We start from the raw sequence: 26440 nt of genomic DNA, 5'->3' as shown, positions 1-26440 counted from the left end.
CTGAGAGAGCTAGGTTATAAGGAAGACAGCTCGTCTCTAAAATACAGCTTGTGTGGTTTGTACCTCTCATTTTATTTTCATTAAAATACACCCTTAGGTAAAGTCATGGACCTTAAGCTCATTTGCTGGGAGAAGGTTTTGTTGCAGAAAGAAGAATCTGGCTTCTGAGGCAGGGTGGGAAGGTGGGCAGGACCCAGTGGCAGAGTTAAGTCTGAGATCCATTAATAATATTGTGCTCGGTGTGTCCTCTCTGTGTTCTCATACAGCCAGTACTTGCTTCCTGAGCTCCTGCTCTGTGCCAGGCCCCTGCACACTGAGTCTTCAGTGTCTGCCCTTGAGAAGTTCACAGTCCTGTTGGGTGGGAAGACAATGATAAAGCAGCCCAAAGAGGCCAAGCAGGAAGTGACTGTTAAAAAGATAAACTGAGGCACATTAAAAAGGTTAAGAGTTTATTGGAAGAAAAATCAAAGTCAGGCAGCTCTAAACCTGATGCAGTTAGGAGCACTTCCCTGACAGTAGCTGGGGAAAGACTTACGTAGAGGAGGTGCGAAGCAGAGAAAGGAAATTATCTCATTGGCTATGGCTTACAGCCTTGTTGGCTGTTTGTGATTGGTTGTCTCCAGCGTTTTTATTTCATAACCTTGAGGCATTTGCCAGCTCAGCTTATGTAGGCCACCGTGGCATTCGAGCCACCTCAGTCTAATGGCCTCCTTGTTTCATTAATTTAATAGTACTAAAGACACAGAGGAGGTGGCAGCTAACTTCACCTGGGTGAGCCCAGGGATTGGCATCTTGCAGAGGATGAATGGGGAGGAGTCCAGGAGAGAAAAGGAGGCCAGAAGAAAGGGGGTTTCAGGCCGAGGCAGTGGCAGGTGATATGTATGCAGGAGAGCAGAAGAGGTTTGGGAGCAAAGACTGAGCCAAACGTAGGTAGACCTGACACAAAGGAAAAGAAATAACAGGAGATGAAGCTAGAAAGCTTGGAGAAGCCCACATTGTGAAGGGCCTGTGTGCATAGCTGAGAAGCTGATCTTTCACTGCCATGAAGAGCCTTTGAAAACTTCATATAGGGGAACTAAATCTTCATTTTTGGAAACTAGCCCTGAGGACAGTAAATTGAAGGGTTAGGGGCTTAAGGTCTTAGCCCAGGGCCTCTAGAAAAAAGGCCTGAGGCAGATGCAAGTATTATTCCTTACTGGGGAAGGAGGTGCAAGGCCAGAGGCTGTAGGAGTGGAGGAGGAGGGAAGCGAGGCCAGGAGAAGCTCATGGTGACAAGATGGAGCGGACAGCCATGTTGGCTCCTGCTGAACAGACATTGCAGCGTGGTCCCTGGGCGCTCTGCGCTCCTGGAAGGTTTGCAGGGAAGAACTCTACTTTGGTATAGTCTGCAGAAGAGAGAAAGAGGGGAGTTTTATTTGCCCTGCTCCCTTCTGTATTCTCATTGTCCCTGGCTCACCTCCCAGGAAACTAGTGGCCCTGTCCTTCTGGGATGCTCTTCAGCATAGCAGGCCCCACGATCCCCCACCGCATCTCACAGTGTAGCTTCTGTCCTGTCTGAATGCACAGGGCAGCGTCGGTAGCATGAGCACCGACTGAGTGAGAAAGTAGAGTAGGCAGTGAGCGGTGTGTGTGAGCGGCTCCCCTGCACCTTTACCTGGAGCCCATGGCGTGATTCACCCTCAGCACATTTCTGCGCAACTCTTGACAGGCGGCAACAAGAGGCCTGAGGTGAATCACCTAGCTGTCAGGTCAGCTTCCAAGCTTAGAGTTCTGTTGGAAACATTTGTTTTCCTCTGATAACCTGTTTGATTTTGTTCTCATTCCTGAAATTACCTCTCTGAAGGTAATTTCTCCTTTCTGATTTGACCCGGCCTTAATGTTAATAAATTCACAGACTTTATTATTAGCCCCTGCACATGCTTCTGAGCTTGCCCCCTTGTTGTGTTTCAAGGAGGCCCAACCTCTTCTGGGATTGATGGTGATACATGTGTTGTATCCTATATATTGTTCACTCCCCAGGCATTCGGTCCAGGAATCCCAGTCTTGCGAGTGTCTGTCTGCAGTGAGGATTCTCCAGGACAGGAACCAAGTGGGCCATTCACTCTTCTTTGTCACCCGCTGGCCAGACCTAGTTCATGGGCCTTTGGTCTATCTTCACTAGTTAGCAGCTGGCTTTTCACAAGGAAATGTCTCTTTTTGCTTAAAGGAGAGAGGCCTGGCCTGCCCAATCCCTGAACAAAAGCCCAGCAAGATGTCCTGACCGGCCTCCTTTTGGATGATAAGAATCCACCCAGAGTAGCTCAAGCAAATTGTGGGGTGGGGAAACATTTGGGCAGCTGCTGTTATTATTACTGGAAGAATCCAGAAAGATCTGGGAAATTTAGGATAGGGAACAGCTGTGGATGGAGTGGGACCGGGTTTTCTCTCTTCTGGGTCTCTCTGTTTTCTTTTCTCACTCTATCTTATCATCTCCTTTCCTCCTCCTATCCCTTTCTTGCTCTCTCTCTGTGTCATGCTTAGAGGGGTGATGTCTAGGTCCCTATTATTACCAACTGTCTGGCTCAGTCTTCCCCTTTCCTCCTTTCAGCTCTCATCTGGTTCTCTTTCTACTTCCACCCCCCAAAACTGGCAGCTGGCTTCCTCAGAACTTGTATCTGGATCATAATTACCCAGATTCCAGCACTGAGTGACCTTTTGGCTCTATAGCCCACAGCCATCTGGCAGTGATCTCTCTGTGTACAAGACTCTGAGCTCCTGAGAGAGGCTCCTATTGGCTCAGCTTCTCCTCCTGAGCCTGGCCACACTGCCCAGGCTCCTGCCTAGCCTAGAGATGGGTCCCCCTTGGGTCAGGCACACCCCACCCTGGGCTGGTCAGCAGTGTCAGGGGGCAGGGCCACCAGATTTCGTCCCCACCTACCAGGGGCTGTGGATGAGGTTGGGATCCCTGAGAAGGGGTTTTGTGGGGACAGGATTTACCAGGTACATGTGGCACAAGAACTGTATGATAGAACCCCTCAAAGTAATTTATATCAGCGAGGTGATCTTAAATTTGTTTCAGCCTACAAATAGGAAGCCATAGTTTATAAAACTGTTTCTAGTCACCTCTGCATTAATTCAAGGGTGTACATCTCTGAAGTGATAAATTTAGTATCTTCCAGCCATACTAAACATGGCATGAAAATTAAACTTTCAGTCCACGTGTTCATTTTCTTTGTACATTAGGGGGCAGGCATGGACTTGGTTGATTCTGAACAAAATCATCTTGGTGCATAAAATGGAGAATGGGAACTAGACTTGTTTTTCCAGCCATGAAGACTTTTGATAATGGGGTTTGAGACATGCGTCTCACAAAATTGAGCATCCTTTGTGATCTTCTCTACCAGGGCAGTGCCTGGCAGAGGGCAGACCCTGAATCCAGCTCAGAACTTTGTGAGGAGGCAGAAACGTGCTGCTGCCCTCCCCCCATGAGAGCCCCTTGCCTGTCTCCAAGCTCTGTGGCTGCTGATGCCACATGCCTACATCCCTTGCAGTCTTTACTCATAAAACTGGCTATTAATACATTTTCCTGGAGTGTGTGAAAACGGGCTTAGAATGGGGGAAAAAAAACTTGTCCCACTTTTATACAACTGGAAAACATTACAGAACTTGAATTTTTCAAATTAAAAAAAAAAAAAAAGCAACCTACCAAATCCAGCCTGTGCTTCTTAGTCACACGGAAATGTGAAGAGGAAGGGAAAGTCACTTCTGCCTCACAGGTGGTTTTGATTTAGAAAATGTGCCTCGAAATTCAGTACAGAAAAGAGGTTTTGTTTTGCTTCTAATAAAAATAAAACTACTTTTGAATGTTTCAGGGTTCATCAAAGTGTACATTTAGTCTTTTTTACATTTTTGTCTACCTGGCTATTCTCATGATCTCTCCAGCTACTGAGCCAATCAATGTATATTGTGGGAAACTCTCATCTTCCCCCCAATCCGAAGTAGGTGGGATCCAGTTCTGACAAGACGCGTTAATCATAACTAGAAATGCTGGCAAGAGCTGGGGATGTTTGCATTCCTCAGGGACAGCTTAGCATCTCCAGCTAAATATTTCAGCCCAACTGACTGCCTTCGCTGGGCTTTCCTTCCCCAAACATCCTCCTCCGTAAGGCAGAGGAGCCAAATGCAAAGTGTTGGGTCCCTAATAATTTACAAAGTGAGGATAATACTTTAAAATTCTTGGCCTTGAGAGGCACCTGGGTGGCTCAGTTGGCTAAGCCTCCAATTCTTGGTTTCAACTCAGGTCATGATCTCACAGTTTGCGGGTTCGAATCCTGCATCAGGCACTGACAGCATGGAGCCTGCTAAGATTCTCTCTCCCTCTCTCTGCACATCCCCACTCATGCTCGCTCTCTCTCTCTCTCTCTCTTTCCCCCTCTCAAAATAAATAAACTTTAAAAAGATAAAAAAAAAAGTTGGCCTTGAGCTATCATTGGTATTCAGTAATATACTGCTATATTTTCTGTTCTTCCTTACAGAATTGTACAGCAGCAATATGACTATGTTTGCCCTCAAAATCCAGGCATATCACTTTTAAAAGAAATATTGGGGGTCAGATTGCCAAATTCCCACAATTTCCATATGAAGAACTCCATCTCTGTGGCCTCCAGCTATGAGACAGGTTGTTAAAAGGATGAAAGAAAAAAATGCCTTCCCCTTGTGTCCCCTCTTTAGAATAAGAAAATCTACTTGGACATTATTCACACGTACATGGAAGTTCATGCGACCGTTTATGGCTCCAGCACGAAGAATATTCCCAGTTATGTGAAAAACCATGGCATCCTAAGTGGGCGGGACCTACAGTTTCTTCTCCGAGAAACCAAGGTAGGTTTATAGGAATTTTTAAAACATCCATCAGTGATGTTTACTGGTTGTTTCTGTTGGTGTTGAAAACGGGATCAGAATCTCTCGTGCTGTCTTTTCAATGCTGTAGTAACTTACGAAGTCATTTCTGGGCAGTGGTTTTCTAGATCAGCTATAGCTTAAAAGTTCGTGAATTGTGGAAAGAGGTTGCTACATTTGAAAGCCTGCTTACCCAGGACCTACTCCGTGCCAGGCGTCAAGCGAGGGGCTGGGGATACAGTGGCAAACAGAAAAGGTAAGGTCCTGTCTTGAGGGTCAGACCTTGCAATAAAGAAGCAGCTTTCACAGCAAGCCTGGGGTGCTCAGCTCCCCTACCTCTTTAATCAACATTGCTCAAGGAATCGGGCCACCAAGTGGCTTTTCTTGCACCTCTTCATTCACAGATTTGTACTGGACCCTGAAGAAGTTCAGATGGGGGAAGAGTCCCTTCAGGCTCTGGGAGCAGGGAAGACACTGTGAAAGATGTGGGAGATGAACAATTGGCGGGTGGGGGGCAGGTGATACCCAGGACACACAAGAAGGAGAGTCAAGTGGTGGAGACAGAGATGACACATTCAGGAGAGAGCCACAAAGCAACCCAGCTGCTCTAATGCTGGGAAATAGTGGAAGGTAACTTTTGGTAAGGAGCTGAGGGGCTGGTTGTCCCAAGCATAGACCCCAGGGTGTAGGCAGCTTCAGACACCATGATGCAGGCAGCGGGGGGAGCCACTGAGCGAGGTCTATTTTAATGACATGCTGAATGCGTTGTTTTGAACCGGTGCCTGTAATTCTGCCATGAAAGTACCAAATTATGTTAGGGACTTGCAAATAAACCAGAGTTTGTCCTTAAAGGGCCAGACCTAGTGCAAAGGATGTAAGAGTAAGAAAGCCAGTGTGAGCCCTGCCTTGAAGCATAGGACAGCTTATTACCAACAGTGATTTTCTCAGTTCTGGGCCCTGACTGGCTGTGTTTTCATTTTTAAGGTAGCAGGGAGGCTGAGTGGGTGAGAGGCTCTGTGGCTTAATAGCGACTTTTTATCATTTTATGATACTTGGATTTGGGAGAGCATATTCACATATGCTGCCTTGTTTGATTCTCACAAACAAAGCCGTAGATGGGGAAGGTACTGTTAACTTCATTTTAAACAGCAGAAAGTAGGCTAGAGCATTTGGCTTGCTCACAGTCACTGACTTTGCCTGGGCGGGGTGACCCTTACACATGATTTTTTTTTTTTTTTTATTGCAAATTAAAGGTCTGTTAGGCCCTCAAGGCACCATCCTCCTGAATAAACACCCAAACTGGAGAACATTTATTGGACACTCCCTTCCCAACAGAATAAGCATCTCCCTCCTGCCTCAGTTTCTCCATATGTAACTGCATTTGATCCTTTCTATCTCTAAGTCATTTGTGTGGTGCCATGAATAAAATAGATGGATGAATTATTTATCTCCTTGGCCAAAGATCTGGTTTGTATTTATTAAGATTTCATTTCCTTACAAGGTCATCTGTAGTCTGATGCCCGTGTGTGGCAACCCCGGAGTGAAGTGTGTTCCCCACTTTGCACTCTTGGCTTTCTGTTCTTTTTCTGTCTCAGGATGACATTTTAGAATCGTGAGGATGTCCGGGCCCTTTAGTGGCAATGCTATTTTTGCCATTTGCCTCATTTTACTTCTCCCCACATCAGCTGGTGGAGAAAGCTCGAGCCTCTTTAAAATTACATTTGGCAACGCTGGCTCTCAACAGCGTGTCATTACTGTCTCGCGCACTCCTATTAACCCAGCCTCGTGAATGTCTTACTCAGCCTTGGAAGTTTTAAAAGAACCCTGACTTACCTACCATCCATTTACCCTGTCAGAGAATGGGGAATAGGCCGAAGCAGAGGCCGCTGATATCCTAGGGAGGAAAAGAGAAGAGGCTTGGAATATCCGGGCCGTGATGTCAGAGACTGCCTAACAGCCAAGGACTGCAGACCGAATTTTGAGTGTGAGGGGCATATATTTATCCTTGAAAAACGGGTGCCTTCACAGGATGTCACTGATCCCATTTTGTATTGCCTGTTCGTCTGACTAGAATATATTAAAGCCCTCCGAGTGGAATTATGGCTAAAACAGTTGGCAAATATGATGGAAATGAGGCGCTGTGTCGCCGAGACTCCCCTTATACCCAGAACACAGCAGCAGGCACTAAAATGAATGGATCTTGGGCTTTGAAATAATGACACTAAAGACCAGTCAGGCTTTGCATTTATAACCCTTTCTGCCTCTAACTCCTTCCTCTGTGTCTCTGAGCAATTTAAAAGCGATTTATTCCAATCCACGTTGAAAGTGGAGAACTGGAGACACAGAGAAGTAAATGTCGGTAGAACGAATGGGATTCACACGCTCCTCGGGCTCACTGGAGAGGAAAGCGAGTCTGGTGCTGCTTCAGGTTTGGAGACGGGCTGAACTGACTGATGTTTAATCAGCTCCTCACTTATTATTTTTCTTTATGAGACGTCTTTGAAGCCCTGCACCCAGGCCCAGGAAACCCTTTGCTCAGCAGTATTTAGCCCTGGCATGCCACAGGGGCCCATGTGTCATCAGCAGAGTCCGGCTGCCGGGAGCCTATGAAGATGGAGGAATTTGGTGTGACACTAAAAAGGGGCTAAAAGAGCCAGGGAGTTGTTGAATCTAAAAGACTCTTCTAACAGGCATATAAATTTGGATGCATTAATTATTTATCAGCAGACTATAGACAAGGCTTTCAGTCCAGCAGACTCCGGGAGTGCAGTTGAAGCCAGCACAGGGTGGCATGTTTTTATTTTGGGGTAAGTCCTCATCGCTTTTGATGTGATTTCTTTCTTCTCCCTAATTTTAGCCTCTTCATGTCCACCTCCTCCCCAGTCTTAGCATGGGAAGCTCCTGATAGCATGGAGCATTCCTATCCTGTATTAGATTGGAGGCACATTTGGAGTGAGCCGCAAGAGAACGTATTTTTCTACAGTAAAAGCCGAGAGCAAATTCTGGCTGTGGCAAACAAGCAGGGAAAGCCACTGCTGTCTGTGGTGTTACCCTTGGTACCCAGACCTCTGGCCATTCACCCTCCAGCACTTGGGTGGGTCATGACCTGTTTCCCTAATCTATCAGCTCATCAGCTTAGCTGTGGAACTCACTTAGAAGCCTGGGCAGGATTGGAGGATATGCAGTATATGCTGTCCCTTTTGCATCCCATCCCCAGCTCTGGCACCCACCTCCCCCACCCCCATCAACCATGACTTTTCCCATGAGCTTGGATATAGTTGTCCAGTCTCTCAAGAATCCAGGGCTACCACCCCTGGAACCAGACTCTCATGCAGTTCCATGATGGCAGAGGGGCTTTGCTTGTTCTGTTTATAAGTACATCTTCAATGTCTAGAACAGTGCCTAGCTTGTAGAAGGCTTTCAGATAATTATATAAAGAATGAAAGAAAGAGTCAAGATGAAATCCATTAGCCATCTGGGATCTTGGGACCATGCCTGAAAAACTGAGTTCTTGCTTTGCTCATGAATCACGCACCTAAATCTCCAAGACTTCCACAGCAAGCGACGCTGTCCTTCTGACACTGCACGCCTGCCTCTCCGTGGTATTGCCTACACATCACACAGGTGTCGCCTGTGAGGGAGAGCCCAAGGGCTTACTTACCGACAGAGCAGTCCACATTCTGTCTCAGATGCTGAAATATTCACCCTCAGACAGTCAAGGAGGCTTCATCTTATGGCCAGTATCTAAGGTTATTCCTATTCCAGCCAGATGGGGAAAACATTTTGTATACACATGTAATCCTCTCTCCCTCTTCCTCCCATCTATGTATGTATGTACAATTGCACAGTTGTAGCGAGATGATTCAGTACTTGCTCTGACTTCAAGGACAAAAGTGCATCCACACACTCAAATACACACGAAAACATTCAACATCTCTTCATCCTCATGAAGACACATGACTGCTGGAAAGATCTCATCTATTAGTATTTATTCTTTTGCTCATTTTCCCTACTGAATACATTCCAGGCCTCATTCCAGGCATTCTTGCTACAGGGATGACTAAGGAGTTTTGCCCAAGACGAGTGTACAGGCATGGTAGAGGAGACCAGCACGGAAACTGGGGACTATAGCAATGCAAAAAGTGCACAGGTAGAGGTAGTAATAATAAAAAATAGTAATACCGATGTAGAACTTCTGGGATATTATAAGCAGGCTCAACCATTTAGTTGTGTAAAATGTTGCACTGTGACTTGTGAAGCCACTCATATAAGAGGATGAGCCTGCTCCTGGAGGACAGGAACTGATTATCAGCCACATTTTAACACAGCGCATCTGTGTCATCATGGTGCACATGACCGTGGGGATTTATTATGGCAGTGACAGCCATTTTCTCTCACCCTCACCTGTGCCTTCTCCATGAATTATCTCTTATCGTGAAAGTCCTCTGTGCTCAGTACTATGAGAGCCCATCCTTAATGTGACGTGAATAGGCCTGTTGTGCTGCCTCACACCTTCTAATGGTAAACATTTCATGCTGTCATGGTGGAAAATGGCCAACATCCACAGTTATCAATTTACCCAAATATTTGCTTACCCCCCCCCCATCATCTCCATCTCCAAGTCAGTGCATGTATAGTGAATTGTAGCACATTGGATTATGAACTGGGGTTTCCAAATGACTGAAGTGTATGAACTTTTGGGTTTGATATTGTGGTTTGTGTTTGGTTGTGTTTTGTTTTATTTCTGAAAGGCTACCTTTAGAAAACAAGGATAATCTGGGTGTCTACCCAGTGAGCTGGTCTCCAGGAAATAGCCTCTGACATAGCAGCTGACTCTGACAAACTTTGGGCACTTAAACATACTTGACACATATCATTGTCTTGTCTCCTTTGCCTTTCTACCTCTTCACAAGAGAATCTTCTTGTAGTTTAGGTTAGCGGCTTGGGCAGCCCATGAGAGGGTGTAACCAAACCTGTATGGAAGAGATTTTGGCCACTGTTCTGTTTCTTCATCATCAAGTACAAAAGAGAAGACACATGTCCAGAAAAGGACCCTTCAGGCCACTTGAAGGCATAACCTCTCAGGAGAATACATTTCCTCCACAATCAGCCATTGTATGGATTCTTTTTAAAGATATAAAATGTATACCTATTACCAAAAATCCGGGGATTTCCAATCATTATATGAAGAATAAACAAGTAAGGCTTAGCAGTCATACATGCTCATGGGACTGGCCTTTCCATGAGGCAGTCACTGTAAACCATGTCTGCTTCCTCTTCTAATGGCCGTCTCTCCCTTTTTTTCTAAAAAGTCCAGCTACTTTATGAAACAGTGAGAATTCGTAAATACGCATGCAGTGCTGAACATTGTGTAAAACCCACAACCACAACTCGGGCACACCTAAACCCCAGCTAAACAATACAAGGTCATGTACATGCAGCTGCATGAAGTTGAATCTGGTTTTGAATTTGGACTACTGTTCAGTGAACGTTTACTTCAGTTCCAAACCTTGAAATACATCATGTGCATGAAATACCTCATTTAAGCCTCACACCTGCCCGTGAAGTAACTATTATTTTCACCATTTTACATATGAATGAACAGTGTAGAGAGCTTGCGTGACCTTGACTCCAGTCCCATAGCTGGAGAGAATGTTATAAATGGACCTCCGATAATCTATAGGAAGTGGCAGGTAACGCTTTCCCTCAGTTACAGAACTAGGAAGTGAGCTGGTCAGGATTTGAACTTTGGTCTGCAGTTAGACCCCGTACAGTTAGTTACCGCATTGTCCCGATCACTGGGCCAATATTCAGTTTATTGGATAAGCTGAGATTGATTCGTTGCTCAAACTCCCTCCCGAGCCACTCCGCCAATTTAGCTAGTTCAAACTAGTCAGAAAAGCTTATGTTGAGAGTGTGTCTTCTATTTTGGATTATCCTGCTGTTCCCCATCAAGAGTGACTGGAAACTGGCTAAACCCATGTAGAGTCTTCCTGTGAGCCACCTTTATCCGTGTTGAAAGGAGTCCATGTTAACTACTCCAGTTAAGGGTTTAAAACAATTGTTTCTCCTTTCACACAGAGTAATAAGACTGAGTGGTTTTACTGAACCGTTTGTCAACATGTAGGAATGTCCCAATCCTATGCTGTGAATAAAATCTGTGGTGCTCCATCCATTCTCTTTTAATAGTACTTCAAAAACTTAATTTCAGAGCATTTAATCCCTGGATTTAGAACTGCTTATTGAGGGCACCTGGGCGGCTCAGTCGATTGAGCGTCCAACTTCAACTCAGGTCACGATCTCATGGCTCGTGAGTTGAGCCCTGTGTCGGGCTCTGTGCTGACAGCTCAGAGCCTGGAGCCTGCTTCAGATTCTGTCTCCTTCTCTCTCTCTGCCCCTCCCCTGCTTGATCTCTCTGTCTCTCTGTCTCTATCTCAAATGTAAAAAAGTAAACATTAAAAAATGTAAAAAAAAAAAAAAATGCTTACGGATGGGACAGAGTTGCAGCCGTGAAGATGTTCTGTCATCTGGAATATCCTCATTAGATTCTGGGCTTCTGCAGGCCAGATGAAGTATAAATAAAATATGCCCAGTTTCTTCCTGAAAAGTTAAGCCTCTGTGCTTGAATGCATTCTTAATGGTGTGTCTGTTGCCCCCATGCTAAAGATATCTGTAGGGAGCACAATGGAAGCTGGGGACTAGGGGAAAGGAAATTTACTGTGGTAAAGGCACCAGTGTGGCAAGGCCATGGCATTCAGAAGTTTACGGGATGTTCTTTGGTGGTGATGAACTCTCTCTGCCTATGCTTTTGTGATTCAAACCTCAAGTGTGTTATTTGACCTTAATACATCTGCTCCATTATAACGTCACAGGTAATGAGTACACGGGAAGCAAGAAAAAATTGCTTATTGACAGAAGTGACAAAGAACTGTTACTTTGGTGTTTCCAAGTCTTGCATTTCCTGCAATCCTAATTAGTGTGACGAGAAAACTCGTTGCCAAGAAATTGTATGGTATTTGCTTAAGCTTCATTCTAAAATTGTGAGGCTTTGGAGAGTTAGCTCAAAATGTTTACTTTATGTGTCCTGAGATATTTTGATGCCAGCACGGCAACAAAGATGGTGCAAATTTATTCAGATATCATTAAACCTAGGTCACATTCAAGTCCATTAAACAACAGCTTCAAATCCTTTTAATTAATGGGTTCAGATTGGTCTGAAGGAGCTAATTACATTTTTTTCCCAGGATTTTCTATTTAAATAGACAATCATTGTGCTTCCTGCATTTCCTCCAAAGTTCTTTGCAATTTAGAGTTGATGAAGGTATCAGCACTTTATGGCAGGCCCTGATTTTCAGAGGTCAGGACTCACTGTAGGCTCAGGTCTCTGGCTAAACCCACAGAGACCCCTGTCTGCATGTTCCAGCACCTTTCTTCTCAGAGTCAAAAGGATCTGGAAACCCTGTGCTTTCCTGTACCCAACCACCACCTGAGAGAGGTCATCTTTCCCCTGGGGAGATCTTTCCCAAATTCTGATAGGGAGCAGATCACAGAGCTCAAAAGCCTGAAGGATGGTAACCCTGGATTCTTCATATTTAACAAAGCTGTGATCTCTTGGGACTAGTCCTTCCCACTCTTGCCTTCCATTTCTCCTGCTGCTGTCAGGCGTCCGCCCCCCGTTCCCACCCCTGAGCCACATGCTCAGGCCACACCCTGTATGCTTAAGTTCTCTTTGATAATCTCACTCCTTTCAGCTACTTAGTAAGAATAAAGAACATCCAGAAAAAGGGCCTCCAGATGGTGGTGGAAATGCCCCTTAAATCCTCTATCTTCCAGGCTCCTGCTAACAAAGTGTTCCTCACCCCCATGTCTCCAGTGGATCTGCCCAAGGGGAAATGCCCCCAGCCAATAGTGGGAGCTCTGCTGGCCACTCAGAGCCTCTCTCCCCAGTTTACCCAGTGGATGTCCCTGATGGTATATTTGTTCATGTCAAGGTTTACAAGAAACAAAAGGATAAAACAAGCAAAAAAAAAAAAAAGTTAACTACCCCGTTTCGTGCAAAAAACCATACAGTCATAGGATAGGGAGTCTAGCCACAAAACCTGGGATTTTGTTTCTTGTCCCAGAAAAACTCCTGTGGGGGCTCCGTGATTCTCCTGTATGCCCAGCAGGTGCCAGCTCAGTGTTCAGTCCTGGAATTGAGTGCCCAGCACATACTTTCTGCATCTCTCAGTGGTGCCCAGGGAACCTGGCAGCTTGGACTCCAGTCTCCCCAGACAGAACCATTCTAAGTAACAGTTGATTTTAGCAGCTGCAAAAGATAGAATTGTTGGGGAGAGGGCCCCAGGAAAGGAGAATCAGGCATGCGATATATCCAGTTCACCAATATCCTTCCCTCTCGGGGGGGCCTGGCTGTGTGGGTGTTCCTCAGTGATGGCAGAAGGAACGATACCCTGGGGCCCAGTTATCCTTTGGCGATTGATATGCCCTTGGAGGCTGGAGTGATCTCAGCATTGGCTCCTTGGTGTGGTAGGGAGATCTCAAATCTCACCAAGCCCAGACTTGGACCCTGCCGTCGATAGCTTACAGCCCTCCAGCAGTGTAAAAGGTCCCGAGAGGGGGAGATGCAGTGAGGCATTTCCCTGAGATGCCGTTTCATTTTTGGACCCAGGAACCATTGCCAGGGAGCTGCAGCAAGGCCCCTTTGTCCCAGCAGCTCTGAGCTAGTTTGCGCGAGGACTTGAAGAGTGTGTTTTTGCCGCCATCTATTGTCTGCCATTGGGAAAGCAGACTGCTGGCTGCCCATTTAGCCACTCAGCACCCTCTCCCCTCGACTGAGGGGGGAGATAAAAACAAAGTTGTTGGTGTCCCCCAGTGAAAACCCCATTATGAAAACCTGTGTTTACTGACCTACCATCATTTTAAAGCAGCTCCGTTTGAACTGTAATCAAACCACCAAGTGACCTTTCTGTCCCTCCACCCAGCATCACTGAAAGGGCCTGTTGTTCCTTTGCTTCAATGAAGAAACCTTCTGTTTAGTTAAGCAAGTGTTTTTCCAGTCATGTCTCCTGGTGAGTTACAGAAAGATTATTGTTGGGTCTTGGTTTTTGTTGTTGTTTTTTATTCTTTTAATACCCCCACCTCCGTACCTCCTCAACCGCCCACCTCCCCCGCAGCCCCCTCCACGCGTATTTCTTCACTTTTGTTTTTGTTTTTTTTGTTTTTGTTTTTGTTTTTACAAAGGAGGAGAACATAATGAGCTGAGCAGCTTCATGATCCTGTAAAGGACTCTGGTACTGTTTTGCAGTTCCTGATGTGAGCTGCCTTCTCTTCACCACCACTACCCCCCATCCCCGCCCAGGGTCTGGGAACCTTCCAGAGTCTCTGGGCCTTCCACATGGGAATGAAGCACAGAAGAGCCCCCTGTGAGCCAGGGACGCCAGTCCTGACTGATGTGTTTATATGTGGTGTGCTTTTCTGTGTTACAGTTGTTTGTTGGACTCGGGTTCCCTTATGAGGGCCCAGCTCCCCTGGAGGCCATCGCAAATGGATGTGCTTTTCTGAATCCCAAGTTCAGCCCACCCAAAAGCAGCAAAAACACAGACTTTTTCATTGGCAAGCCAACACTGAGAGAGGTAAGCATCTATCAAAACAATCATTCTACTTTCAACAATATGAATACCAGCTACTTACTGAGTGCTAGGAGCCCATTCAGATCCCCTAACGTTGGGCTGTTGGTATCATCAACCTCACTGGACATAGTTGGATGGAAGGAGGAGGCGGAGGATGGGCAGGGGCTCAGGGAGGAATGGCCGATGCTGTCTCCTAACTTGGTGGTGGCACAGCCAGGACTTGCATCCAATTCTGTCCCTCTGTGAACTGTGGCATCTTTCCACTCTGCCTCAGCCCTCTCCTAAGGCACGCAGACATCTCCAGCCTTCTAAGTAACTGAGCTCTGACTTTCTGAATGTTTAGAATTTTTTGAATAAAGAAATCAACTGGCTAATGTGTATTTTTGAAGAACCAGCTCCCACGATAGGCTGTGGGGAATAAAGGGTGGGCAGTGGAGTCCTTAACTGTCAACCTTGAGAGACTGAAGTCATGTGCCTGGTATTTTAGGCCACCATCAGGAGGCACCGTTCTGATGCTTGAACTGTTTGCAGAAGCCTTATTTGAATTGCTTTCAGAGATCCTCTTGAAAATCCATAGTGGGTGATGAATCACCACTGAAGGCAGTTGGATTCGATTTGGGGCAATAAACAAGTCATTTAGAGCATGTGAGTTATCAAGCTGGGTGTTTCTGTATCTAGTCAGAAACAGGTGTGTGCAAGAAACCGTAAGATTGATTTTCTTATTATTTCTGTGGCTTTGTGGGCTGCTCACGAGGAGGAAACCTCTATGAGCTAGAGTCCTTGGATTTCCCCTGTCATTTGGGGCTTTCTACTGGGGGACGACACAGGTGGAAACCCATGACATAGATGCAATATAGCAGCACTATTATTTTTTTTAAGATTTTTAAATTTTTTTATATGTTTACTTATTTTTGAGAGAAGGAAACAGAGCGTGATCGGGAGAGGGGTAGAGAGAGAAGGAGACAAAGAATCCAAAGCAGGATTCAGGCTCTGAGCTGTCAGTACAAAGGTGCAGGGCTTGAACCCGTGAACCATGAGATGGTGACCTGAGCCGAAGTCAGACGTTTAACCGACTGAGCCACCCAGGCACCCCAGCAGCGCTGTTATTAAAGCATGCGTTTTTCACTTCTGCTACTTTTAAACCTTTCCGGGTAGATTCTTCTGACACCTCCCCCACCACACACACCAAAAAAAAAAAGAAAGAACATGAAATGCATTTTCCATGCTTATTGTTTTTGATCAGAGATCTTACCAATTCACCGAGCTGATTATTTTGAGAGTTCTCTTTTCTGACCCTCCCTGTCAGTCAGGGTGACAGTCCCAAAGGGGATGGAGGAAGAGATCCATAGGTTTTTGCGATCTACAGATTATCCTCAAAAAGAACCTGTTGCCCACACAACCTCTGAAAAGGGTTAACTGTGTGTGTGTCGTCTTGCATACTTGCTTTTCCTTCTGCTAATAAAATAAATTTGAATTCTTCACATTGAGGAGTTGTTCCTGTTGGGGAAGTCATTTCTCAGCAATACCTACTGCACACCTGTGTGCCAGGTGTTGTGGGAGGGGCCAGGGCACAGACCAGGAGCGTTCAACCTGGCACTGAAGAGCTGATTCTTGGAAAGATTCAAGAAGATGTTCCGCGGCAGTGAGAACATCTCAATCTAGGAATCTCTGTAACTGACAGAGATGTAACTGACTTCTCTGGAACCTTTGGAGTTTGGGATAGAAAACTTAGGCTGATAACTTCAGCTCAGGTCATGATCTCATGATTCATGGTTTCAAGCCCTGCCTGGGAGTCTGTGCTGACAGCTCAGAGGCTGGAGCTTTCTTCGGATTCATGTTTTCACTCTCTCTCTCTCTCTCTGTCTCTCTCTCTCCCCGCCCTTCCCCTGCTCGTGCTCTCTCTCTCTCTCTCTCAAAAATAAATAGATGTGAAAAAATTAAAAAAAAAAAAAAAGAAAATTTGGGCTGATAAATCATGCCCACATTTTAATTTAAGTGTAAGAAATCTCTGAAGTTCTTCTGCCCACCTTGTAATAATTATTTGTAATTTTGTTTCTTTTTCCCCTTTTTTGGGGATTAAACATACATAATTTAAAACTTAGCATTTTAACCATTTTAAGTGTACAGTTCACTCGTGTTAAGTATGTTCAAAGTCTTGTGCAGCATTGCCACCACCTACCTGCAGAACTTACTCATCATTCTAAACAGAAACTGTGTTCATTAAGCACAACTCCCCATTCTCCCCTCCCCACAGCCCCTGGTAACTTCTCTTCTATTTTCTGTCTCTCTAAACTTACCAAGTGAAATCATATAGTATTTGTTCTCTTGTGACTGGCTTGTTTCACTTAGCTTAAGGTTTTTAGAGTTCATAGCATGTGTCAGAATACCATTCCTTTTAGCGGCCAGATGATATTCCATTGTGTAGATATACCACATTTAATTATTTGTCTGTTCATCTGTTAATGAACACTTGGGTTGTTTACACTTTTTGTCTGTTGTGAATAATGCTGCTGCGAACATTTGTGTACAGGTATCTGCCGAGGTTCTTTTAATTCTTTGGGGCATATACCTACAAGTGGAATTGTTGGAATTTACTTTTTGTTTTGAAATAATTTTAGTCTTATGGAAAAGTTTCAAAAATAGTACAGAGTTTGGGTATATCCTTCATCCAGCTTCCCCTAATGGCAACACATTACAAAACTATGGTAATCAAAGCTAAGACATTAACCAGTGTTACCTAAACTACAAACTCGATTTGGACTTCACCATTTTTTCCACTAATATCCCTTTGCTCTTCTGGGATCCAATCCAGGACCTACGTTGCATTTAATTGCCGCGGCTCCTAACCTCTTCCAATCTGGACAATTGTTCAGTAACTTAATTGTCATTCAGTTTTAACACTTTGAAAGAGTACTCGTTGGGCTTTTTGTATACTGTTGCTCCCTTTGGATTTGACTGATGTTGTCTCATGGTTAGTTTGAGATGACGCATTTTTGGCAAGAATATCACAGAAGTGATGTGGTCTTCTCAGTGTATCATATCAGGAGGTGTGTGATACCAATATGTCTCATTCCTGATGGTGTTAACCTTGATCTCTTGGTTAAGGTAGGGTCTGCTAGGTGTCTTTACTATGAAGTTACTGGTTCTCTCTATAATGGAAAAAATATTTTGAAAGTATGCAAATATTCTGGTTTTCTTCAACCTTTTGCCCATTTATTTTTACAATATGTTGGTTGGTCTTGCCTACAACAGTTATTCTGGTGGTTCTGTAGTGATTTTCTTTTTCCCTCATTGTGATTTTTTTTTGAATACATGAGCAGCAAAGAAACCTGTCTCTTTTTACTGCTGTTTCTATATATGAGCCTTTGGACAGTGATAAATCAAAAGCATCTTTACGACTATATTGACAACTGGCACCTTTTTGTTATTGGTGATTCTAAAGATTTTGATGACTCTTTGGTACAAAATGAGTATTTTTTCCTGAAAAAAATTTAGGACACTCAAGCACAATCTGTTTCCCAGTGAATGATGTAATGTCACATAGATCAGAGCAGCCAGTATAAAATTATTGAAGAACGAATGTTCATCATTTCCTATCAGTTGTCATCATTTAGTAATTTGCTTTTCATTGAGATCGTGAAGGGCTTTGATTTTTCATGGCTTAAAGAGAATAGGCGTAAGAGCTGCCCCCACCAGGCGCTTGGTCCCTCCCATCCCTTTAGATAATTCCACCAGTACGTAAATGAGACTCGAGTTAGAATGGCTCTCTGGGATCCTCAGCCATTGCTCAGCAAGTGACTTCACACAGATGACTCCATCAGTCCTGGGCTTCCGCAGGAGAGCCGGGATACAGAAGGTCAGTTGACAGATGCTCGTTGTGTCCCCACAGGGTCCATGGTACTAGTTGCTGCATTGGGGAAATTTATCAAGACCCATTTCCTGTTTTCCAGGAGCTCAAATTTTGATATGGAAAGAAACAGCTAAGTCAGTCACTGAGAGGGTGTCTCCTGGGAGTTCTGCCAAGTGGAGAGTGTGCTGGGTTAACTGAAAAGGAGGTGGTGCAGGAACTGTGCTATAAAGGCAAAGGAGGAAAGGGGGTTTCACGCTTAAGACGCATGAATGTTGGGGCGCCTGGGTGGCGCAGTCGGTTGGGCGTCCGACTTCAGCCAGGTCACGATCTCGCGGTCCGGGAGTTCGAGCCCCGCGTCGGGCTCTGGGCTGATGGCTCAGAGCCTGGAGCCTGTTTCCGATTCTGTGTCTCCCTCTCTCTCTGACCCTCCCCCGTTCATGCTCTGTCTCTCTCTGTTCCAAAAATAAATAAACGTTGAAAAAAAAAAAAAAAATTTAAAAAAAAAAAAAAAAAAAAGACGCATGAATGTTGATGAGCTGCGGGGAAATCCCAAGAAGGTCACTTTGCTTTATGCAGGAGGGCAGGTTCCATCCGATGTCTGTCTCCTTCTCTGCTAGAGACAGTGCAGAGAGCAGGCTGGGAGCCAGCAACATCACACAGTTTTGGGAGGACTCAGTGAAGTTGACCTCAAGGCCTGGTGGGCCACCCACTCTGCTCTTTCAGCCCACAAAAGCCACAAAAACCCCCTGGCCAAAGCTACTTTTCACAGGGAGAGAGCTATCGAGAGTTCTATAGATGTTGAAGGGTCAAAAATCTCTAGAAATTATTATTTTTGTTTTTTTTTACTCTGCAAATGGAAAAATTTTAACCCAAGTAGACATAATTACAAAGCAATTTTTTGGCTCCCTTGCTAGTCTTTCCAGTTAAGCAAAAATTGATCCGTATAAATCAATCCATATAAATTGCATATATGTCCCTCCTTTGCTTTGAAGAGAAAAAAAGTCTAAGTTTCTAAATGAGAGTTTCATTTTATTTTTGTCTTTTACATTGGATCAATTTTTAAAACTACGATGTACACTCGAGGGAAAAAGTTCCATAACACCTTAAGTAATGTTGTTGGTTCAAGCCATACTTTCAATGTGATATAAATTGGATTTTTATCTTTATACTGGGAAACACATTAGTAGGTTCTTAATCATTATTTGGACATTTTGTAAACCATTAGAAATTCTCTGGCTTCAGGATTTTTTTCCATAAAGAGAACTCATGTTCTCCTTAGAAATTTAATAGCCGCTCTGAAGTAATGTCTCATATTTAATAAGATTTTCATTACTTTTACAAACTATACTCCAGTAAATTTACTGATTGATGTAGCTCAGATCAGACGGTTCTCAATAAATTAATGGGGAGGAGCATAACATTCAGAGGGGAATAATGAATCACAAAACGCCTTACTCATAAAATTAAGTAACTCTCAATAAATGTAAATGAATAAAATAATAAAGCCTCGGCATTTTGTATTTTCCAAGTGCTTGGAGCAACCTTGGGAAAAAAAAAAAAAAACAGGGACCTTATCAAGGGGAGGGGGCGAGAGACTGCCAATATGTAAATGGCTGCATAGGGACATTGACAGCAACTTTAATTTACCCTGATTCCATTGGAAGAAGTCATCAGTTTGTTCTCAAGGCCACCAAGCAAAATGGTGTGACGTTTTGCTCATCTTCAGGAAAGGTCTAATTCAGGCATAAATTCAGTCCTGAGGTGTTTTTTTCAGGTTGGCAAGTTGTAAGAGCAGATTAAAAGCCTGGAGCTTACTTTGAGCTTCATGTGGTCTTTGCTTAAGAACCCAATAAATACTTTAATTTTGTCATCTTCCTTTCTGTCAAAAGCTAATACGTTGTTGAAGGATCTAGATTTGAATTTGCTCTGCTCCTTCCTGGCACTGTGGTCTTGCAGAATTGTAAACCGCTGTAAATCTCAAAATCCTCATTGATACCCCGGAAACCTGGTAAATTATGCAGATGCAGGTGATTAGCACAGTGCCTGGGCCAGCCAGGGGCTTCATTGATAGGTGTTGAATCTAAAATGTGAGCTGAGGGAAGAAAAGAAAAATGGGTGCTTCCAGGCCTATGAGGCCACGGTCATCTTGTAGGTTCTATCACTGACCATGTGGCTGAGCAAAAGAAGAGGGTACAGGTCAGAAGAAAGGGGAACGTAACAGGCCAGCAAGGGGCATGATTCTGACAGAGGAGGCAGGAGCAGAGTCTAGGATATCTTCTCTTCAGAATCATGCTTTTCTTGAGAGGATGCTGCTGACGGCTGGGGGCTGAGGCCTGGTGACCTATATTCTGAGTTCCCTGCCCTAAGTAGTGTGGGCACACAAGTGGTGAGGTGGGATACGAAGAATGGCGGCTAGGAGTGAGATGGAGAGAGGCCAGTTAAATCACCCCATCCTCTGAGGATACCAGAGACGGAAGAAAGAAAGAGACCCAGCACCTGGTCCCTACCAGACCCAGCACCTGTTTCTACTACAAATATATTATAACATCCACTCTTGTGTCCTGAAACAAAATTAATAAATAATATGCCCTGCCTACTTATGTAATTTCAAAAAAGAATGATTCCATTAACTCTAATATAAAGGAAAATCATTCACAATAAGGAAATACATATTTCAGTCTGTAAGTAGTTAAGAAGTATACCATTCCCAAGAACTATAGTAGAAAACATGTCTCATCCCTCCTTAGAATGAGTAAGTTTGTGTCTGAGAAGAATAAAACATACAGCTGAACATGATTAGCCCTTTTTGCTTATAAGTGATATTATAAAGGAGAAGCCAAGTTAAAAAGTGTCTATACATACATAAGTATATATGTAATTGCCGTTTATGTGAGAGCTACAAACACAGACTGGTTTTGGGTATGTTGTAATGGAGACTCAGGTAATCTGAGTGACATTGACTTTACTGCCCTAGTTTTTCCAAAGTTGGTAACAGCTTATTGGTGAAGTTCCAACGAAAACAGAGTACAAACATCCCTTGATTTACATGGTAATTATGTTCCTGGGAAATTCAATCTATATTAAAACCGTGCCAAAGAGTTAGATTCTGTGAACCCACATGAAAGCCAGCAGGGCACATGGAAGCTGTACGGGAAGTGGATGGCCTGCCTTTGGCCGGACTGTAACCCATAGTGAGGCATCATCTACACTCCCTGGTCCTCACCCATGGATTCACAGATCAAGGGTAGCACCCCCAGTATTTGTGCAAGCTGAGAATGCTCTCACAAATGTCCAGAAAGCTCCCTTCACCACTGCCTGAAAGGATACAAGAAAAAGGTGGAAGGCAGTTGGAGGGGTAAATTTAGCTGTCAACGAATGGACTCTTCAAGAACTGAGAATCACCAGCTTTCATACTGGGTTTCTTTGGCCACCTTTGTTCTTAAAATAAAACCTCTGAATTTAGAACTTTGCTGAATCCATATTATCTTTAGAAGTATTGAGGGTCCAGTGTTATGCTAATGATCACTCCTGAAAGCAAGTCAAAATTCTCTGTGTTTCTGTAGCCTTATTTCTTTCTGTCACATTTCATATATACAATTACTCGCCCTCCTATGACTTTAAAGCTTTTGACTGTATTGTAATTTATTTATGCTTACCTGTCCCAATTGGTGTTTTATAACAGATACTAGTTTGATCTAGGTGATTTTCAGGGCTGGGTTGTGACCAAGAGTGAAATGTTCATTAGATCTTGGTGTGACTTTGGGGGTTGAAGCCACCTGTACCAACTGCCGTGTTCCCTGGTTTTGACCTTTTTCCAAGTGGGATTCAAGCTGTGGAGCTCTGACAGTTTTGTTGGTCTCCACTTATAGGTCCTCAGGAGGTTTTGATCATCACGGAAGGACAAAAATGTCTTGTTACCTATGCAAGCACAATGCCATAAAAAGCATAACACTTCATCTAGCACAGAAGGTGGAAGAAACAAAAAGTATCTGTGAGACTGAGGTGCTCTTTCTTTTCCAGCTGACATCCCAGCATCCGTATGCTGAAGTGTTCATTGGCCGGCCCCATGTTTGGACGGTTGACCTCAGCAATCAGGAGGAAGTGGAGGATGCCGTGAAAGCAATTTTAAGTCAAAAGGTTGTCTCTTTTATTCCATTTTCCCCCATCTGTACTGTGAACTGAAATGTGTGGGCCTCACAGTCCCTCTGGTTGAGTAATTAGAAGTTTTCCTCGCCAGCTTCCCTCTGGGATGAGAAAAGGGCCATGGTGTAGGATGTGGCCGGGGGAGGGTTCATGAGTGCTCTGGCAGACAGGAGCAGAGCTGGTACTCCAGTGTGGATTCTACAGACCCTTTTGGCATGACTGCTGGGTCCCAGATACAGTAGTAGGAGTTTGAATTACACTTGTTTTAGTGCCTACTTGTGTACTTCTCACCGAGATTGGAAAACACAAACATGCTCCCCTACAAAAAGTAAGAATGATAGGAACTATTAAGGAAATACTGGGAAGTGTTTTTATATAACATTTATTTATTTGGTTTTTTTAACCTACACATCTTTTTGTTTAAGTTTATTTTTTTATTTTGAGAGAGAGAAAGAGCACATGTGTATATGCAAGTCAGGGAGGAGCAGAGAGAAAGGGGGAGGGAGAGAGAATCCCAAGCAAGCTCCTTGTTCAGCCCGATGCCGGGTTGGATCTTACCAACCATGAGATCATGACCTGAACTGAAACCAAGAGTCAGTGGGGCGCCTGGGTGGCGCAGTCGGTTAAGCGTCCGACTTCAGCCAGGTCACGATCTCGCGGTCCGGGAGTTCGAGCCCCGCGTCGGGCTCTGGGCTGATGGCTCAGAGCCTGGAGCCTGTTTCCGATTCTGTGTCTCCCTCTCTCTCTGCCCCTCCCCCGTTCATGCTCTGTCACTCTCTGTCCCAAAAATAAATAAACGTTGAAAAAAAAAAAAAAATTAAAAAAAAAAAAAAAGAAACCAAGAGTCAGAAGCTTAACTGACTGAACCACCCAGGTGCCCCCAATTAAGTACCTACCATATGCAGAGCACCCCTGGAGTCCCTATAGGGGACACTCACTTCTGTAGACAATTGAGGCTAGCTCCCTGCCTGTAGAAGCTCACCACCCAGTAGCAATGGGCCAAATTAGCCTCTCACAACCCCTAGACTGCCTTGGACGCTCTTCGGGTGCACCCTGCTATCTGGACTCCTCCTTCCAGACACTGCTTACACTCTGTCACAGAGAAGCATATAGACATGGCTGTACTGAAGACAGGCTGGAACGCTTGAGTTGAGGTTCCAGCTCTACCACCTACTTGTAGCATCCCCTAGGGCAGTTACTTAATCTCTGAGCCTTAGTTTCTTCATCTCTAAGTAGGCTTGTATTACCTACTATATAGGTATTGGTAAGGATTCAGTGAGATAATGTAAAGCCCTTAAGCATACCATCTACCACATAATAAGTGTTTAGTTGACATTACTAAGTCACTATTACTAATACATATATAATCATCTTATTTTTGTTACCAACAGTCTGGATTTGCGCTAGACTGTCAGCAACATGAGGACAGGAATTCTCTCTCACTGCTGTACTCTGTACCCAGTATAGTGATTTACCCTGTGGATTAAGAGAGAGAGGAATAGGTGTTTGCAGACTATGTTCAGTGCCAAAAATAATATGCAAAAGATCAAGAAGCAGAAGTAGGGGGAAGTTTCAGGAAAATGCAGCACTGAGTTAAGTCTTTTAGGATGAGTAGGAATTTGCAAAGCTAAACCGAGAAGTGGACCCAGATGGGCATGGGTCCAAGGCGCAGTGTGAATAAAGGGGAAGAGGTTGAGTGGAGTGTGCCCCCACTCGGCTACCTCAGAATATCTGCCACACATCCATGGCTCCACCACCAGGGAGTCATTCCTGTGGAGATCGATGGTTCTTTCTTTCTTTCTTGAGTCCCTGAGTCCCTCAGAGGATTAGCTTCTTAGGGCTACCATAGGAAAGAACCACAAACTTGGTGGCTTTAACAACAGAAATTTATTCTCTCACAGTTCTAGAGGCTAGACATCCAAAATTAAGATGTCAGCAAGGTCATGTTCCCTCCAAACAAAGCCTATAGTGGGGGAGTTCTTCCTTGCCTCTCCCACCTTCTGGTGGCCCCAGGCACTCCTTAACTTGCAGCTATAGCACCTCAATCTGTGTGTGTGTGTGCGCGCCTGACTTTCCCATTCTTGGAAGGACATTGGTCATACTGGACTAGGGCCCACTCTAATTCAGTACGACCTCATCTTAACTTGGTTACCTATGCAAAGACCATATTCTCAAATATGGTCACGTTTACAGCTCCTGGGAGTTTGGAATTCAGCATTATCTTTCTGAGGGACATAATTCAACCCACAGCACTTGCTTAAGTGCACATGCCCTTGAAGATGAGTAATTTAAAAGCTAATATAAAGGCAGAAAATATTGGATCATTGTGTACAAACTTTTTAGGTACTAGATCCCTTTTGTCCACCAAATGGGAATGCCTGATACAAAGCACAGAGAATGAGGCACACGGAGTTGTACTTGATCATTCCTACTTCACCCCATGGAACCTCTGGTGCTCTACATTTTAAAACACTGATCAATCTTTTTCCATCTTATTCCAAAAACTATTTAAGATCACATAAGGGAAAAAAAAAAGAGTAATTATAATAGTAGCTCTTATGTAGAGAGAACCTTCTACACATCTAGAATCTATCTATATCTATATGAGCCTAGTCTCATTTAATCTCACTTAATTCTTGTACAGATGAAAAGATTGAGGTTTAAAAAAAATAACTATGAAAAAAAAATTAACTATGGGCATCTGGGTGGTTCAGTCAGGTTAAGCATCCAACTTTGACTCAGGTCATGATCTCATGGTTGGTGGGTTAAAGCCCCACACTGGGCTCTGTGCTGACAGCTCAGAGCCTGAAGCCTGCTTCAGATTGTGTGTCTCCCTCTCTCTCTGCCCCTCCCCCACTCACACTCTGTCTCTCTCTCTTTCTCTCTCTCTCAAAAATAAATAAACATTAAAAAAAATTTTAAACAATAAAGAAATAAAGAAATTAAGTAATTTATCCCAGATCACATAGCTAGTAAGTAGTAAAACACCTGGATTGAAACCTAGGTCTTTTTGACTAGTGTGTTAAGATAATATAAAATTTAAAAAGGAGAAGAAACATGGAATGAAGTAAAGGGAAGGATAACTAAGTAAGTTGAGTAAATAAATATCTTTTAAATGAAGGCTGAAGTCAGTAATGAAATTAATACAAAAACTTATTGCCACAAAAATCCTTATGCTTGTTAGAAATGGGTCAGAAATTTAGTGCCAAGCTTTCTCGTATTTAATTACAAGACTTTAAATTTCATGACATTCAAAAAGTCAAGGTAGCATGACCCACCTAGAGATGACCCAGATGTTGGAATTTATTCAAAAGCAACTTAGAAGTGCTAAGATAAAGTATTAAAAGATTTGTTAAAAAAGGTGGACAGTATATGTGAGCAGATGGGGAATTTCAGCAGAAAGATGGAAACTTTTTCTCAAAGCCAAAGGAAAAAATGCTAGAACTGAAAAATACATCAGAAATGAACAACTCTTTCAGTGGTCTTATCAGCAGAGGAAACTACCAGTGAACTATTCAATAGACTTATCAATAGAAACTATGCAAATTGAAACAAAAAGGGGGTGGGGTGGGGAGAATGAAATTTAAAAAGAACATATGAAACCTGTAGGACAATTTCAGACAGCCCAGTTTATGTGTAATTGGGATCGCAGAAGGAGGAGAGAATGGCCAGAAGAAATACTTGAAAAGATAATGGCTAAGAATTAATGAATGACATCACCCTGCAGACCCTGGGAGCTCTATGAACCCCAAGCAGGATAAATTTTAAGAAAAACACTTAAGTATACATCGTTGCCAAACTGCAGAAAACAAAAAGTTAGGGGAAAAAATCCTGAAAGCAGCCAGAGAAAAAATGTGAAAGCAGCCAGAGGAAAATGTATTACATTTAGGGAGATAAAAATATGAAAGACCACCAATTTCTCATCAGAAGTAATGGAGAC

The 26440-nt window shown here is 43.9% G+C and overlaps 1 protein-coding gene across 5 annotated transcripts in view; it reads left to right on the top strand.

Moving 5' to 3' along the window:
* Positions 1-26440, top strand: part of MGAT5 (alpha-1,6-mannosylglycoprotein 6-beta-N-acetylglucosaminyltransferase) — a 341458-nt gene that overhangs the window by 286250 nt on the left and 28768 nt on the right. For all 5 annotated transcript variants that reach the window (XM_047084131.1, XM_047084129.1, XM_047084128.1 and 2 more), the window contains 3 exons: positions 4711-4860; positions 14364-14510; positions 22378-22494. In XM_047084131.1, coding sequence (XP_046940087.1) covers positions 4711-4860; positions 14364-14510; positions 22378-22494 — 414 coding nt within the window. The remainder of the gene's footprint in view (positions 1-4710; positions 4861-14363; positions 14511-22377; positions 22495-26440) is intronic.

This window comes from Lynx rufus, unplaced genomic scaffold (genome assembly GCF_022079265.1).
Source record: "Lynx rufus isolate CCGP_SWC_20201006 ecotype Redwood Valley unplaced genomic scaffold, mLynRuf1.p SCAF_2, whole genome shotgun sequence".
NCBI classification, from domain to species: domain Eukaryota; kingdom Metazoa; phylum Chordata; class Mammalia; order Carnivora; family Felidae; genus Lynx; species Lynx rufus.
The sequence above is the reverse complement of the archived record's forward strand: the minus strand, read 5'-3'. Positions and strand labels throughout refer to the sequence as shown.